Genomic DNA, 17,349 nt, shown 5'->3' with positions numbered 1-17,349 from the left:
TATGCTCAAATAATTTTTAGATGTACAGTCGTGTCCATTGTTGGAAATTATAATAATGAGTTCATTGGTCATGTAAAGCGACAATCTTAGGGTGTGTACATACGGTGAGATATTTTATTATTTCGATTTTGACTATATAGTCAAGATCGCAAGAAAAGTTAGTGCAGATCGCAAGGTGAAAGTCACCTTGCAATCCCGATTCAAACCTGATACGCGGTCCCGCCAGGTCGGCATCGCAAGAAAAGATAGCCTGTGCAGGCAAGTCTATCCTTGCTAGATCGGTGTACTATCTAGTTCTTCTCACATGTCAATGACATCTCACATAAGCCAAAATCTCACATAAGCCAAAATCGTAAGCACACATTGTCCATATCTCATGAAAAGTTAGTCAAAATCTGGACTCCGGGGAGTTCAAGGGAAATCGCAAGTAAAAATCGGGCATAGCAAGGATCTCACCGTGTGTACACACCCTTATTCCGCATACAGAGAAATAATGTATATGAAACACCTGTCTATCTATCTACAAACACACACGCACACACTTTTGAAATTATTTTATTTAGAAGCCTTTTATTGACTGCCTGACCATCTATGTTTCTAGGGGTGTGGTATGGAGGGTCGACCACACTTAGGTCGACCACTATTGGTCGACGTGAGTTTTTTATTTATTTATTTTTGTGTCATTTTTTTCCGTATAGTGACCGGGAACCCCGATTAGTGCGCCTTGCCCGCTCGCCATGCTTTGGGCAAGGTGCCTCGCTCCACTCGGCACAGGTTACTATTCCCAATCGTGGTCCACGTGGATCTTTAAGTATGAAAAAGTACCTGTCGACCTAGAACATGTTGACCTAGAGTTACTGTCAACCAATAGTGGTTGACCTAGACATTGTGGACCTAAGTGTGGTAGACCGAGAGACCAGATACCGTTTCTAGCTATAGCCCAACAAGCAGCTACCGTGTCACGTCGTTATTGTATGGGAATGACCCTTTAGCCCGTGCTCTGACTTTCATTACACTTTTCGAAGGAATGTGTTAAACCTTTAGACATGTAAGGCCCATTGTCTCAGGCCTGGGTATAACTGTCTGAATTTCCCTTAAATGTTTCCACTCAGCGACTCAGTCCTTTGATTTGGAGTTCCTGAGAAAGGGTGTAACTGGCTCAGACACCCTCAGCCTCCCTTCCCAGCCGGTGACAGGAAAGTAAGATTTCCATGAGTCAGTTTACTTAGAATAGGATAGAAAAGAATATACACAATCTGATAGTTAGACACATTTAAAGGTCAACCCACCCTTGTTAATTAAGGAGGTAATTTAATGCTGTAATATTTTTGTGTGGGCTGTAAATAAGTTTATTAAGCTTATTATTCTCCTTTTTTGCAGTGAATTATGTCCTTATAATTATAATTTTGGGTTTCATCACACTGGCCCGTTCAGATCATGTGGAGAGGTTAATGATCAAGAGTGGCCTCCATGTTACAAGGCAGCATCTACCTATGATCTCTCCTGTGACCATCCGCTCAGGCCGGTAGATTTGGCATCATTCCAGGAAGCACCCCCAGAACCAGGTTTACCACGAGGTAGAGCTTACTCTGTAAGTCAGCTTAACTTGGAGTTTCTTGCTTTACGAGACAGGCGAGAACCTCCTATGGCTAAACTAGAGGAAAAAGAGGCACATGCACCACCAAAGAAAAAAGGGCCTCCTCGCCCACCACCTCCTAACTGGGAAAAGTGGAGAGAGAGACGGACATTTCATCAAGCTACAAAGTCTGGATTCAACTGTTATAAAGAGAAATCTGAGCCAGGACATAGCATACTTGTGGAGGAAGCTAGACAGCGTTCTCAAAGTCTTCCCATGGAGAGAACATTTTTAAATGTAGCACATAATTCTCCTTCCCCTGTGTATGGAAATGATCTTAGCACAGAATTGTCTGAGATGAGGTGCGGTTCACAAGGGTCTCGCAGTGTTTTTTCCTCTGCTTCGCCAAGCCAGGACACCTCAGTGTAAGTTGGCACATTTTCATTTGTTTTTTGGTAATCTACTAAAGTACAGTACTTACAGGTTCTGCAGTGCATGTGGTTGTTACATGAGCATAAACTTGCTATTTAATTTTCAAGTAATTTGCAGGATTCCCTAGTTGTTATGTGGGTTCTCCATGAGAGCGTCAGGATAAATGTCCAATTGGCCACATATGTGGAACACTTTGCATCATCTCTCATATATAGTAGCTACAGTGCTGTGACTGAAAGTACAATACACAATCGTAAATGCAGAAGCAACTTCACATTTTAGACACTAAGGGGTAGAGTTACTAAAACTTTTAAAAATGAAAAGCAACAGCTCAGAGCAACCATCAGATTGTATATATCTTTTTTAAACTATAGTAAATCTACCTCTTAGAGCTGTGTTCTCCTAGGCCAAAAGTTTTTTTTTTATTGAGAAAGTCAGAAACGAGTATTAAATGAAGTAACTTGTGCTTACCTGTCATCCTTCAGGTTTACTTATGTAGTGGTAGATAGGGTTGTGCTTCTGTTAGACAAAACCAGTGCTGGTGGACAATCACATTGAGTTTAAATAATTTCAGAATTTGGTCCTGGGACGATAAAATGGATGTTCATCTACCATAGCAAGGTGACTTCTTGCATATGGAAACTTACTCCAATGGCTGGATTCAATTAGATGCGGTAATTAACCGCAGGCTAATTGAATTGCAGGCTGCACTTAATGCGTATTTCTGTTAATTTCTGAGGTAGTCTTGAATATAAATCCGTGGCAAATGTCCTTATCGAGGGTGCCACAAACACCTTAACCCAGACCTGGCTAAAATGTTGATTGCGATCTACCGGTAGCGCACAGAGCTTGCTCCGGTAGATTGAGATTGACTTCAACAAGCAATCTGTAATAATGCAAAGAGTTCTCAGTGTTCCCAGGAGTGCGGTGCACGGGTGACAACATGACGCGTTACCTGTGTTTTGAGGAGCCTGCTGGGCATCCTGGATCCATTCCATCGCAACAGGAAGTAGCCAGCGGGAGCTCTGCCCGCAGACCATCTCATCTCTGTAAGATTTATCTCGCAGACTGTCTCATTTGTGTATGTGTGGTTTATACATTTACAGATGGAGCCTCCGTTATCTTTGCTGGCTGAGGTGTTAGTAGCGATCAGGCATATGCAGCATGCCTGGGCGGAAGGAGGCTTGCCTAGTCGTAGGGAGGCGCACAGAGCGTTTGGCGTTACCTTTTAGTGTAATACCTGCGATCATCCACTAGATGTCACTTTTTAAAATCACCATTGCGCATGCGTGTGGTCTCCATTAAAATACAATACTGAACTACAGCGCAAGAACTACTTTACTGGTGCGTCTCATTATGCTACAGTATATACAGTACAGATGCAAATAGTACAGTATATACAGATGCAAACGAACGTGATAAAGCCACAGTATAGTTTATTGACATTAGGAATATGTGAGCGTCCAAGTCCTGCAGACTAATCAACAAATAAAAATAGCAGTGTAGTAGTGCATACAGACACAAATGAACGTCGGGTACAGTATGGTCTATTGATGTTAGGGATATGTCAGCGTCCAAATCTTATAGTATTAAGTGTAATGGGGAGAAGTAAAAGCTGCTCCCTAAATTCCTGGATGCCAAATCACCGTGCTTAGCATCTCTGTACAGTATTTTTTATTTGAGTACTAAATAGCATGATCAGCTTGTAACGTTCTCTGCTGTAAAGGCTACAGCGGCAAGTGTTATCTTATTAAGTATAATGGGGAGAGATAAAAGCTACTCCCTAAATTCTTGGATGCCAAAACACAGTGCTTAGCATCTCTGTACAGTATTTTCTATCTAGCCAGAAAACCCGCACCCCGTGCAAGCTGGGCGGACAACTGGGGGGGATCTGACACGGTTGCTTGCCGTTTCCCTATGCGGTATCACATAAATTACTGGTTGGTCTTCCACGAAAGCCAAGAGTCTCCTCTTTCGTATGGTACTGGTCTTGTGTCTCTGGGACACCCAGAACCGGAGATATCAGAAAACAAAGTGGACCCATTTTCCCATAGACTATAATGGACCTGTTAATTCAGACCCACCATGGGTTCCGATGCTTGCCGTTAGCCTTGTGGGGGTCACACAAACTTGTGGTCGGTATCCTGTGGTTGCTAATTATCTCCTCCTCAACACCAACACAGTTCTGAGCCGATTGGACCCTCAGAACTGGAGATATTAAGCTTTTATCCCATTTTTATTAAATTTAATTTAATAGCTCACATTATCCGAACGTCAATAGCCCATTGCTTTAACATGTTCATTTGTGTCTGTATACACTATTTTTATTTATTGATTTATTGGTTTCTTTTTTTGGGTCCCAACAGAGAATTAATATCGGCAGCGTCTCTGAACTGCACTGCTTAATCCCCACCTCCCCCCTCCCCTGAGAGACTGATATTTTTAAAGAGGCTAGTTTACAGTTAATAAATTGCCAATACAGTATTGTATGTAAATGAAAGGTTACTATGTAAATGAAGATACTACAGTCGCTTTGGTTGGGGGAAAGGACTAGAGAGGGCCAGAGTGAATGTACATTAAACAGTACAGTTCTGTGCTACCGATTTGCGTGTCAGATTCCCAGACAGTTCGTTATGGAAACAAGTATTTTCCTGTGTGCATAATTCTTTTGAATGTAAGGTTCTTAAATATATGAATGTTATGAATGAAATATATGAATGATATTATGGGACTTGGACGCTTATAATGCAGAACGTGGTATTTAGCCACCACCTCCCCCATCCCACTTCCCCCTTCCCTCCTGGGAGCCTGCTCACTTCATAGACAGGGAGGGAGGTCAGGTTACAATAAATGTACAACATAGTAATGTATGTAAATGAAGATCAAATAAAGAACTGCAGTCGCTTTGATAGAGACATGATCTCTTGTGTAAATGGTAGCAGTGATCCCTTCTCATACAACACAGATTCTCTAACGTACAACACAGTACAACACAGTACAACACAGATTCTCTAACGTCGATGAACTACAGTACAGCACTGTGTTGCTCGATCAGTTATTTGCGTCAGGATACACTATTTATATTTATTGATATGTCTACGGGACCTCATTGCAGCTGTGTATTTTAGCTAGGGTATTGAGGCACTCCTTCAGCATTCCTCTGACTCTTGCAAAACTGATGCCGTCACTGGCCCCATAGCTGAGGGCTTCTAAAAGGCGCAGTGTCATGGGCGGCAGCCACTTTGTCAACTTGCTATGCAATTGAGTCTGCTGTATCGTAATGTGCATAGAGCTCGCTTATCCCTGTTGTTCCTGTGAAATATTACTAGAGTATTGAGAAGCTCCTTCAGCATTGCCCTGATTCTTGCAAAACCGATGTCATCACTCGCTGCATAGGTGAGGGCTTAAATAAAAGAAAATAAATAACGTGTCAGGAAAAAACAAACATGCACTCACACTGTGGGAATCGAACCCAGGACTCTTAGCATGGGAAGCAGCACATTTCACCACTCGGGCATGACGCCTCATGATAGATAAACAAACTCATGTATAAATGTAATGTAAGCAGTTATCCCTTCCCATTGGTGTTTTGTTATGCCATTACGGGACTTGGACGCTCATATAGTACAAAACATATAGTACAGTAAACTGTATATACTTTAACGTCCATGAACTACGTTATTGCTTTAACACATTAGTTGCGTCTGTATACAATTGCTTTGACTACGGGACTTCGATGCTCACATACAGTAACACAGCAATGGATAAGTGTTTTAACCAGTTTGTTTTCGTATGTATAAACTGTTTTTTTTATTGACTCTCTCCGTCTGGCCATTGGTCTATGTGTACAGTATACAGTACATTAACATTACAGTCGTCACTGACTATTTGCCAGAGCTTCTAGATCAATCCGCCACTATTTGCTCTAAAGTACTGGATTAGTGGAGCATTAGCCACTCAGTGGTGGAGATGTATATTGCATGCTGAGTATGTAGTCGTTCCTCAATGCGCCTGTCCGTGCATAAACTCAGCAACCTAAGCTATCGCCTACTGTAGGTGTGACTAAACCACCGTTTAGGTGGAGAAATGGCAAAGATAAGAGAGGCTCCATCTGTACTTCTGTGGGTTCCAGTGTGTTAGAAGTTTTCTCCTTTGTGGGGCAATGTGTTATTTCATTCGAGACAAACCCTACACTCTGTGCGGCGAGGTCGCATCCCCTTTTTTGTTGCACCACATCTCACCCAGGTTGATCACAAAAACTTTTCAGTTTTCAAAGTAGATTGCAGACTCCAAAGGTCTGGCCACCCCTGCCCTGCCTTAACCCATATCTCTGAGTACTTATCCTGGAACCTATGGGTTAGCGTAAGTTAGCGAGAAAAAGAGGCTGTAATTGGATAGCCTCGGGTGTAAAAGCCCAAACCTGCCACCCTTTTCCCTGCACTGTAGATTAATGCGGATAATTGAATTAGGCCCCAACGATTTATATTTTTAGTGTAGTACTTGCCAAACTTTGTGCGTCTGAAATACATGTTTTAATGGTAAGAATCAGACTGCTGTAATACACCAGTCTAACAACTATGGATAGATTTTAGGTTCAGCACCCCACCAGTCTTTTTTGTTGTTGTTGTTGTTGTTGTTGTTGTTGTAGGTCATGACCTACCAAAATATAGACTCCTAAATGATCTTTTAGTTCACAGTGTCCTCAAAAAGGTGTTCTGTTACCAGAGGCGGATTGGCCATAGGGTTTACAGGGAAGATTCCCGGTGGGCCGACGCACCCGTGGGGCCTGTTTTGTTTTGAGGACGTGGTCCTTTTTATAGACATAATGAATCAGATGCAAAATAATTAGCATATATGAAAATTACTTTGCCACTTATCTGGTGATTGCAGATGATCTAGTGTATGCTCTGTCTGCCTGCTTGGCTGACATATAAGATTGAGTGAATACGGATTGGGATGCGGTTGGTGTAATAAGCAAGAAAATATAACTTTCTAAAGAATGATATAGGCCCTTCATCCGAGTTGTTCGCTCATTGCCGATTTTCGCTATGCTGTGATTTGTTGCAAAATGCGCATGCGCAAGGCACGCAGGGCGCATGCGCTTAGTTATTTATCTAAAAAATTAGTAGATTTGCTGTGGATCCTGCGGCGCTTTTCAGTCGCTCTGCTAATTGGTGAGTGATTGACAGGAAAGGGGCGTTTCTGGGTGGTAACTGGGCGTTTTACGGGAGTATGCTAAAAAACGCAGGCGTGTCAGGGAAAAATGCGGGAGTGTCTGGAGAAACGGGGGAGTGGTTGGCCGAACGCAGGGCGTGTTTGTGACGTCAAAGCAGGAACTAAATGGACTGAGGTGATCGCAATCTAGGAGTAGGTCTGGAGCTACTCAGAAACAGCAAGAAAATATTTAGTAGCTGTTCTGCTAATCTTTTGTTCGCTATTCTGCTAAGCCAAGATACACTCCCAGAGGGCGGCGGCCTAGCGTGTGCAATGCTGCTAAAAGCAGCTAGCGAGCGAACAACTCTGAATGAGGGCCATAGTTTCCTAAATTCTGAAGGTGTATCATATAATGTGCTCATAATATTTAATTTTATTTCTTTTTAACTTCCCCCTTGATGCTGGACATGCCCACTATCTGGAAAGTCTTGGGTGGAGGGTGCTGCTGCCATGGCCCATGGCTAGTCCTTACACCTCTGGTGCTGCCCATGTGGGGCCACTAGTACAAATTTTTCCAGGGCCGCTTTTTGTTTCCAATCCACCCGTCTGTTACAATTGCGAGCAATAAACCGTTAATGGATGAATGATTTGTCATACACAGTAGCTTCAGTCGCACCGAGCACCCTCTCCCAGTGCGTCCTGTCCCAAGCATCTTTCTTGCTGAAAATGTGCTTCTTCTTTGCAAAAATAAAACAACTGGGGGTAGTAGGACTACTTTGCTAGATTACACTGATCAATTTGATGTGCACCATTTGTGTATCAGTATGCTGCTTTTTCTAAGGGCATGTACCGAGGTTCTTCATCTGCGACTTTGTACGTGTTTAAAACTTAGGGGTCTATCTATGTACTAAGCTTTGGAGAGAGATAAAGGGGACGAAGATAAAGTACTGTACCAACAAATCAGTTTCTATCGTTTTTCAAACACCGCCTGTAACATGGCAATTAGGAGCTGATTGGCTAGTACTTTATCTCTCTCCAAGGCTTAGTAAATAGACCCCTTATTCCTTTGCGGTTAAATTTGCTTCCCAGTGTCTCTAGTACATTTTGAGTGGGGTTTTGCTGCATATGCAAAATGTAAAGAAAACAACAGTATGCAACACCTCTTGGTGCATCTTAGTCTCGCTGGGAGTCTTACATCATATGGCGTATATGCTGGGTTTATGAGGACACATCTGTAGATCTGAAAAGTATGTTCTATTGTAGAGGCAATATCTGCAGAAGCACATAACAGATTGTGCACAGAAGGGCCACAAAAATAATTAATTGTCTATGACATAAAACCTACTGAGTTCCATTTGGCCTCTCCTGTTATGTATATATGGGATCAGAAAAGTGAGAGCAGCTTTCATATATGTCAAGGGTTTAAGCCAGTGGTTCCCAAACTTTTGAGGCACGGCACCTTAGAGTATCAGAATTTTTTTCACGGCACCCTTAGGCCAAAGTTTCTTATTGTGAAATGTAGAAAAAATAAAAGTTTAATTGTGTTTATCTCCTATATAATAGCCCAGATCTGTGACTTTGTGACTCATTTGCTAACGCTGGGCGGAGTCACAACACTGGGCGGAGTTAGTCAAATGAGTCACAGATCTGGGCAAATCTATAGGAGACTAGGAGCAGAAGTAGATAGTATGGGCATGGCACAGGCAGGGGTGCATACCTCCCAGCTTTCTTCAGGCAGAAGGAGGGACACACGCGTGGCAAAAAGGGGGTGTGGTCAACGAAAAGGGGGCATGGCTTCACGGGAGGGCCCCCGTGTTCGTCAGTGAGGGGGCATGCCCAGCGCTCTGTGAGCTGCTGGCATGCCTCCAAAGGCGGATTATGAGTCCGAGGGGCTCAGGGCACTTGAGACAGGGGAGCCCTATCTCATTGCTGTGCCTGCTGTGGAGTTGGGGGTGTGGCCTAATTGTGCCCCCACGTGGCCACGCCCCTTATGCAAATTCCGGTGGGGGGGTTTATTAATGGAATTTTGGCCCCTCAGCTAGGGCTAAATCCAGAGGAGGTGGTCGCTCCCCCCTACACACCCGCACAGGCAGAAGAAAGCAGGGAGATTGCTGCCTCCCTGCAACACCACAGACCTGCCAACATGCAGCAGCGTGTGCTGACTGTAGCACAATGCTGCCGCTGTTGCTGGCAGGACGGGGGAGCTTCTGAGCTGGGACAGGGCTACTCCACCCGGGGGGCCCCCTAAAACTGTGGGGCCCACGGTACATACCCCCTGTCCCCTCCCTTAATCCGGCTCTGCTGACAGAACCCCCCCTTAATCCGTACCCCCTGATGCCCCCTCTCCCTCTGTCTCCACTAAATAGACGCTGTGCGCATGCACACAGCATCTATTCACCGCTGCACTGCTAAGCAGAACAGCGAATACAGGAGCTTTCCAACTGCCCCCCCCCCCCCTCCGCGGGACACTGCGACCCACGGGTGGGACAGCGGGACAGACCCCGAAAAAATGGGACTGTCCCGCGAAAATCGGGACAGTTGGGAGGTATGGGGGTGTGTGAGGGGGTATGCCGTACAGACAGACGGGCACCGGCTCACTGTATGCTTGACCCCCCACATCAGCATACTCAGCAGGGTCTCTGGCGCGGAGGAGCTTCACTTTCTGGCACACTCCACGCTTCTTAGCTGCAGCTTTGTGGGGCACCTGCCGCTATGCAGGTTCCGTACTGCCTCTGTTATCTCCAGCCCCGGCAACTTCACCGCTAGCTGCAGCGCTGCCGCCCGCAGTGAGGTGCTCCCAGCTCCTTCACACACTTTAGCCAGCGGGTAGCGCTGCAGAAGTCCGAGCTTCTTGCAGGCTCCGACCCCTCCTCCCTCCAGCCGCAGCATCTCCTGGGGGCTAACCAGTTACTCCCAGTCTCCCCTTACCACAGTGCCCGGCAGCTGCGCGAGGTCTGCGGTGTGTGACTGAGGAGGGGGGGAGGGATGCTGACGGGCAGAGGAAGCAGGACTCCAGCCTGAGAGTGTCAGCCATGCCAAGTCTCCACCAGTAGTAGATCCCAACAGGTTGGAGTGGAACAGCAGCAGCCAACAGCAGTGACTCCGGTAAGACACATCTGTCTGTCACCACTGTTCTGTCCCTAATACCAATCTCTCCCGTGCCCTGTGTTCTGTCATGTCCCTGTCACCCCTGACCTTGCCCTGTCACCCTTATCCTGGCCCTTTCACCCTTATGCTGGCCCTGTTACCCCTATCCTGGCCCTGTCACCTCTGTGCTTGCCCTGTCAACCCTATACTGGTCCTGCCGCTCCTACCCTTGCCCTGTCACCCCTGTCCTGGCCCCGTCACCCCTGTCCTGGCCCCGTCACCCCTGTCCTGGCCCCGTCACCCCTGTCCTGGCCCCGTCACCCCTGTCCTGGCCCCGTCACCCCTGTCCTGGCCCCGTCACCCCTGTTCTGACCCTGTCACCCCTGTCCTGGCCCTGTTACTGCATACCCTCCAACTACCTTTTTGGCAGGTACAGTACCCGCAGTGCCTCCAGACCCCTCCCCAATGCACCACACCTCCGCACCTTCCCCTCCCCCACACGCTGTGCCTCCAGACCCCCTACACCACCCGCGGCTCCCACTCCTCCGCCCCTCCACCACCCACAGCACCTCCAGACCCCCTCCACCATCCACCCCCCATATATGTCTCCCCCCACACCTGCCACCCTCCACCCGCAGCATCTGCAGACACCCTCCTCCATCCACAGTCCACCCCCTAACTTACTCCTCCCCCACCCATGGCACCCCCGCACCTGCCCCTCCACCACCTGCAGCGCCTCCGGACCCCCTTCCCCATCAACCGCACCACCCGTACCTGCCCCTCCCCACGGCGTCTCCGGACTCCCTACCCCACCCCCAGCACCCCCGCCCCTTCCCATCCCACAGCATCTACGGAACCCTTCACCCATCCGCAACATCCCCGCACCTGCCCCTCTCCCACCCGTGACACCCCTGCCCCTCCCCCACCATCCGGCCCCCCGCTTCCGCCCCCCCTCCACCCGCAGCATCTACAGACACCCTCCCCCATCCGCAGTACCCCCCTGCACCCGCTACATTCTGTACATCGTGCCCTGCAGGTGCTGTTCACGCCGTCGCAAGGGGCTGCGCCTCCTTCACCATCGCACACCCTTTCATTGTGCAATATTTAAACACTGACAAAGGAATGCAGGTAATACTCCATATAATACAAATATTGAACCCCAGAAAGGCATGCAAGGGTTAAGGGGGCGTAGCCCCTTGCGACGGTGTGAAGAGCGCCCGTAGGGCGCAATGAAGCACCTAGTATATAATATTTATTTTTAATTAAACGGTGAGGGACACTACTTACTTCTGTTTGTCCACATATTTTATGATTGGCAGCCACCAGCACTGGTTTTGCTTATAACACTGACCATAAATAATTTGAATTGGTCCTGGACCACCAACTTGTGGCAACCATGCAAGTGTCCCAAAGCACCCCAGGGTGCCACATTGCACAGTTTGGGAACCACTGGTTTAATGTATGGCAGGAAAGGATTTTAAAAACAGTGGTAGAACATACATAACCCCCACCCCCCTCCTCCCCCAGATTATGCATACATTTGTACTGCCACGTATCGTGGAAATAACATTTCTCTTACGCCCTAGAGTATGCTGGGGTCCACATTAGTGCCATGGGGTATACACGGGTCCACCAGGAGCCATTGGCACTTTAAGAGTTTGAGAGTGTGGGCTGGCTCCTCCCTCTATGCCCCTCCTACCAGACTCCGTTTAGAAAATGTGCCCGGAGGAGCCGGTCACAGCTAGGGGAGCTCTACAGAGCTTTTCTGGAAAAGTTTATTTTCAGAGTTCATTATTTTACAGGGAGGCTGCTGGCAACAGCCTCCCTACAGCGTGGGACTAAGGGGGGGAGCAGTGTCCGCCCTGCGGGGTTTGAGCCACTATCTCTGCTGACTGAACACTTAGCTCCAGAGGGGTCGGATCGTTCTCCGCCACAGGTGACCGTTCGCCCCAGCAGCATGCCGCCAACCCCTTACAGAGCTGAAGATGTGGTGAGTGAGACACAGACCCCCCCTAGCAAGCAGGGAGCTGGTATGAAGATGGCAGCGGGGAGGGAGCGCAGTATTAACTGCGCACCTGGGAAGGCTCAGAGGCACATGGTGCGGCGCTGTGAGTGGCACCCTGGGCCAGCGCTCACCTACTGCACTGATCCAGAAGCCTGTTGGGGTCCGCGGATCTCAGCCAGCACATTTTCCTCAGGCCAATATAATCCATGAAGAGTGGGAAGACCGCACCATTAAGGGGCCGGAGCTTCTCTTCAGAGCGGACCCAGCAGCGTTCCAGCGCCATTTTCCTGCCTGCACAGCGCTGAGAGGAAGAACAGGTCCCTCCACAGCAACTCCAGCTATCTGAACACGGTACCAGGGGGTTGTACAAGAAAGGTACACGTCTGTGTATCCTATTAAGGTGCACAGTTAGCGCTGATAAGGGGTCTCCCTTTGCTAACAGCACTGTGTGTGAGTTGGCTCCAATCTCTTTGTCTCTCTTGCCATTCTTGGGGGGGGAAACTCTGTCCTCACGTGTGTGTGTGTGTGTGTGTGTGTGTGTGGTGTTTGCTGGTCTCCTTTAGCTATGTCCAGGGACACTGTGTCATATGCTGCAGAGGATTTATCCTCCCAGGATTATCCCAGTCCATGTAATCAGGATAGCACGGGTTTAGCACAGATAACAGCAAGGGAACCTAAGTGGTTTTCCTCTATCAAATCTTGAATTTCTCAGATTTTTTAAAGGGTTGCAAGTACTGAATCTGCAACCCATGTATTACAGAGCTCTATGGCAGTAGGGCCGGTTTCTGGTACCTCAGTACAGCCCGCTATATACCCCCACAAACGTGCGCTTGTACATGTCACACAAGATGACACGGATACCGATTCTGACACCACAGACAGTGATGGGGATGTGTTGCGGAGGTCCGCATCTCTTGCAAAGGGGGTGTAATTGTTGATAGAGGCTATCAGGGATGTGTTGAATGTTAATGATACCACACCTGAGCAGGTTAAGGAGGCTTTTTTCATGGAAAATAAAAAAGCTTTGCTAACCTTCCCTGTGTCAAAGGAATTGAATGCTATATTTGAAAAAGCATGGGAAAACCCTGAGAAAAAATTCCAGGTCCCTAAAAGGGTCCAGGTGGCATTTCCTTTCTCTGAGCAGGATAGAAATAAATGTGAAAACCCGCCGATTGTTGACGCAGCTGTGTCCAGACTCTCAAAGAAGGTGGGTTTGCCTGTTCCAGGATCTACCGCCTTAAAGGAGCCGGCTGATTGAAAAATTGATAACATAAATAAATTGATAACTTAAATCAATGTACACTGCTTCAGGGGCCATATTACGTCCCACGATTGCTACTGCATAGATTGCAAAGGCAATAAATAGTTAAGTGGTCGGCTACTTTACTTAAGGATTTGGATACGATGGATAGGGATGACGTTGCTTTATATTTACGCAACATACATGATTCAGCAGGTTTTATGGTAGAATCCATGAAAGACCTGGGTTCCATGGCTGTGGGAATATCTTCCATGTCTGTTTCAGCTCGTCGGGGACTGTGGCTGCACCAGTAGTCGACCGACGCGGAATCCAGAAAAAGTAGGGAGTCCCTACCCTATACAGGTCAGGCTCTCTTTGGGGAAGCTCTAAACACGTGGATATCCATGGCTATAGCGGGTAAGTCTCCGTTTTTTCCCTCAGCAACACCTGCTCCGAAGAAATCCTTCTCTTCAGCTGCAGCGCAGTCCTTTCGGCCTAACAAGCCTAAAAAGGCCAGAACATTCAATACCTTCTTTAGGGGAGGTCGGGTTAAGTCCAAGAAACCTGCCGCTGAATGTTCCCAGGAACAAAAGCCTGCTTCAGGTACGCCAAAGTCCTCCTCATGATGGTGTACAGCGCGGCCTGAAGGTGGGGCCAGTGGGAGCGAGACTCAAACACTTCAGTCGCGTCTGGGTATCGTCCGGCCTGGATCCCTGGATGATAGATATTGTTCCCCAGGGATACAGGCTGGAATTTCAAAGTCTCCTTCCTCATTGCTTTTTCAAATCAGGCTTACCAGCTTTGTTGGCAGACAGCACTGTACTACAGGACGCTGTCCAAAGACTGGTGGAGGCACAGGTCATTGTGCCAGTACCACCTTACATGCAGAACAAAGGTTACTATTCGAACCTTTTCGTGGTACCGAAACCGGATGGTTCGGTCAGGCCCATTCTGAACCTAAAATCATTGAGCCCCTTTCTAAAGGAGTTCAAGTTCAATATGGAGTCTCTCAGGGCGGTGATATCAGGTCTGGAAGAGGGGGGATTCCTGGTATCACTGGATATCAAGGATGCATACCTCCACATTCCGATCTGGCTGCCAGATCAGGCTTATCTCCGTTTCGCATTGCTGGGGTGTCATTTCCAGTTCCAGGCCCTGCCATTCGGCCTTTCCACAGCACCGAGGGTGTTTACCAAGGTGATGGTGGAAATGATGCTTCTCTTCCGCAAGCAGGGTGTGAACATCATTCCATATCTGGACAATCTGCTGATAAAGGCATCGTCTCAGGAGAAGCTGCTGCAGTCCATTGTTTTCACGACACGAGTACTCGAGAGTCATGGTTGGATTCTGAACCTTCCAAAGTCACATTTGGAACCAACCAAGAGGTTGTCATTTCTGGGAATGATCCTGGATATGGAAGTGCAGAAGGTGTTTCTTCCGCGGGAAAAGGCATTGGTGAGACAAGCTATGGTCCGGGATGTCCTGAAGCCAGCCCGGGTGTCGTCGGTTCATCAATGCATTCGCCTATTGGAAAAGATGGTGGCCTCCTACGAGGTACTCCAGTACGGGAGGTTCCACGCTCGGACCTTCCAACTGGACCTCCTGGACAAGTGGTTGGGATCTCATCTCCACATGCACCAGAGAATTTGTCTGTCGCCAAAGGCCAGGATTTCACTCCTCTGGTGGCTCCAATTGCCTCACCTTCTGGAGGGCCACAGGTTCTGTATTCAGGACTGGGTCCTTCTAACCACGGATGCGAGCCTTCAGGGCTGGGGAGCAGTCACTCAGGGAATGACCTTCCAAAGAAGGTGGTCAAGCCTTGAAGCCGGCCTGCCATCAACATCCTTGAACTAAGACCCGTCTACAACAGGCTTCTTCAGGCGGCCCCTCTTCTAATAAATCGGGCCATTCAAGTGCAATCAGACAACAACAGTGGTTTACATACACCGACAAGGCGGAACGAAGAGCAGAGCGTGACAAGAATACTACTCTGGACAGAAAAGCACGCATTGACGCTGTCAGCTGTCTTCATTCCAGGAGTAGACAACTGGGAAGCAGACTTCCTCAGCAGACACGATCTCCATCCAGGGGAGTGGGGTCTCCATCTGGAGGTGCTCAAGGAAATAACAGATCTTTGGGGAGTACCCCAAATAGACATGATGGCCTCTCGTCTCAACAAGAAGCTTTGGCGTTATTGTTCCAGGTCGAGGGACCCACAGGCAGTGGTAGTGGACGCCCTGGTATCTCCGTGGGTGTTCCAGTCAGTGTACGTGTTTACACCACTCCCACTCATCCCAAGAATCCTAAAGCTCATAAGGAGAACAAGGGTTCAAGCGATCCTCATTGACCCAGACTGGCTAAGAAGGGCTTGGTACGCGGACCTTCTGAATCTACTGCAAGAAGAGCCGAGGCCTCTTCCTCTTCGGGAGGACCTGCTGCAGCAGGGGCCATTCGCCTATCAAGACTTACTGTGGCTATGTTTGATGGCATGGAAGTTGAGCGCCTGATTCTTGCTCGGAAGGGCATTCCGAAGAAGGTTATTCCTACCCTCATATAGGCTAGGAAAGGGGTAACATCTAAACATTACCATCGTATTTGTAAGAAATATGTCTCTTGGTGTGAGTCCAAGAAGTTTCCTACGGTGGAGTTTCAACTGGGACGTTTCTTTCTTTTCCTGCAAGCAGGAGTGGATATGGGCCTGAGGTTGGGATCTGTAAAGGTCCAGATTTCGGACCTATCCATTTTCTTTCAGAAACAATTGGCTGCCCTCCCTGAGGTTCAGACCTTATCGAAGGGAGTTCTGCATATCCAACCTCCCTTTATACCGCCTACGGCGCCTTTTGACCTGGACGTGGTGTTGCAGTATCTTCAGTCGGATTGGTTTGAACCTCTACAGGAGGTGGAGGTCAAATTTCTTACTTGGAAGGCGGTCATGTTGTTGGCCTTAGCTTCTGCTAGATGTGTGTCCGAGTTGGGGGCTTTATCCTGTAAAAGCCCATACTTGATCTTTCATGAAGATAGAGCTGAGCTCCGGACACGTCAACATTTTCTTCCGAAGGTTGTGTCGGCATTTCATATCAACCAACCTATTGTGGTGCCAGTGGCTACTGACTCCTCAATTACATCAAAGTTCTTGGATGTCGAAAGGGCTGTGAAGATGTATGCTAAGAGAACTTCTCGTAACAGAAAGTCGGACTCTCTGTATGTGCTATATGATCCCAGAAAAATTGTGTGTCCTGCTTCTAAGCAGACGATCTCTCGCTGGATCAGGTTCACTATCCAGCATGCGTATTCTATGGCAGGACTGCAGTGTCCAAAATCTGTTAAGACCCACTCTACTCATAAGGCGGGGTCTTCCTGGGCGTTTTCTCGGGGTGTCTTAGCAGTGCAACTTTGCCGAGCAGCAACTTGGTCTGGGTCGAACACGTTTGCAAAGTTTTACAAGTTCGATACTTTGGCCTTTGATGATCTGAAGTTCAGTCAGTCAGTTCTGCAGGAATCTCTGCGCTCTCCCTCCCATTCTGGGAGCTTTGATACATCCCAATGGTACTAATGTGGACCCCAGCATCCTCTAGGACGTAAGAGAAAATAGGATTTTGGTACCTACCGGAAAATCCTTTTCTCGTAGTCTCGTAGAGGATGGGCGCCCAGCGCTTTGTTTTCCTGCAAATGTTATTTGGTTCTGTACCACTTCGTTTTAGTTGGGTACTGCATTGTTACTTGGAAAGTACTGTTTCAGCAGTTGCTGAGGGTTTCAAGCAAGCTTGAAGTGTTGTGTATGTGTGAGCTGGTATGAATCTCACCACTATCTGTGTTAAATCCTTCTCTCGAAGATGTCCGTCTCCTTGTGCACAG

At 47.8% G+C, this 17,349-nt stretch overlaps 1 protein-coding gene across 3 annotated transcripts in view; it reads left to right on the top strand.

The window, feature by feature from the left end:
• The window catches only part of SHROOM4 (shroom family member 4), a 398,216-nt gene that overhangs the window by 233,926 nt on the left and 146,941 nt on the right, over positions 1-17,349 (top strand). For all 3 annotated transcript variants that reach the window (XM_063937014.1, XM_063937016.1, XM_063937015.1), the window contains one exon: positions 1,381-2,001. In XM_063937014.1, coding sequence (XP_063793084.1) covers positions 1,381-2,001 — 621 coding nt within the window. The remainder of the gene's footprint in view (positions 1-1,380; positions 2,002-17,349) is intronic.

This window comes from Pseudophryne corroboree, chromosome 8, assembly GCF_028390025.1.
Source record: "Pseudophryne corroboree isolate aPseCor3 chromosome 8, aPseCor3.hap2, whole genome shotgun sequence".
Lineage (NCBI taxonomy): Eukaryota > Metazoa > Chordata > Amphibia > Anura > Myobatrachidae > Pseudophryne > Pseudophryne corroboree.
This window is presented reverse-complemented; position numbering and strand designations above follow the sequence as displayed.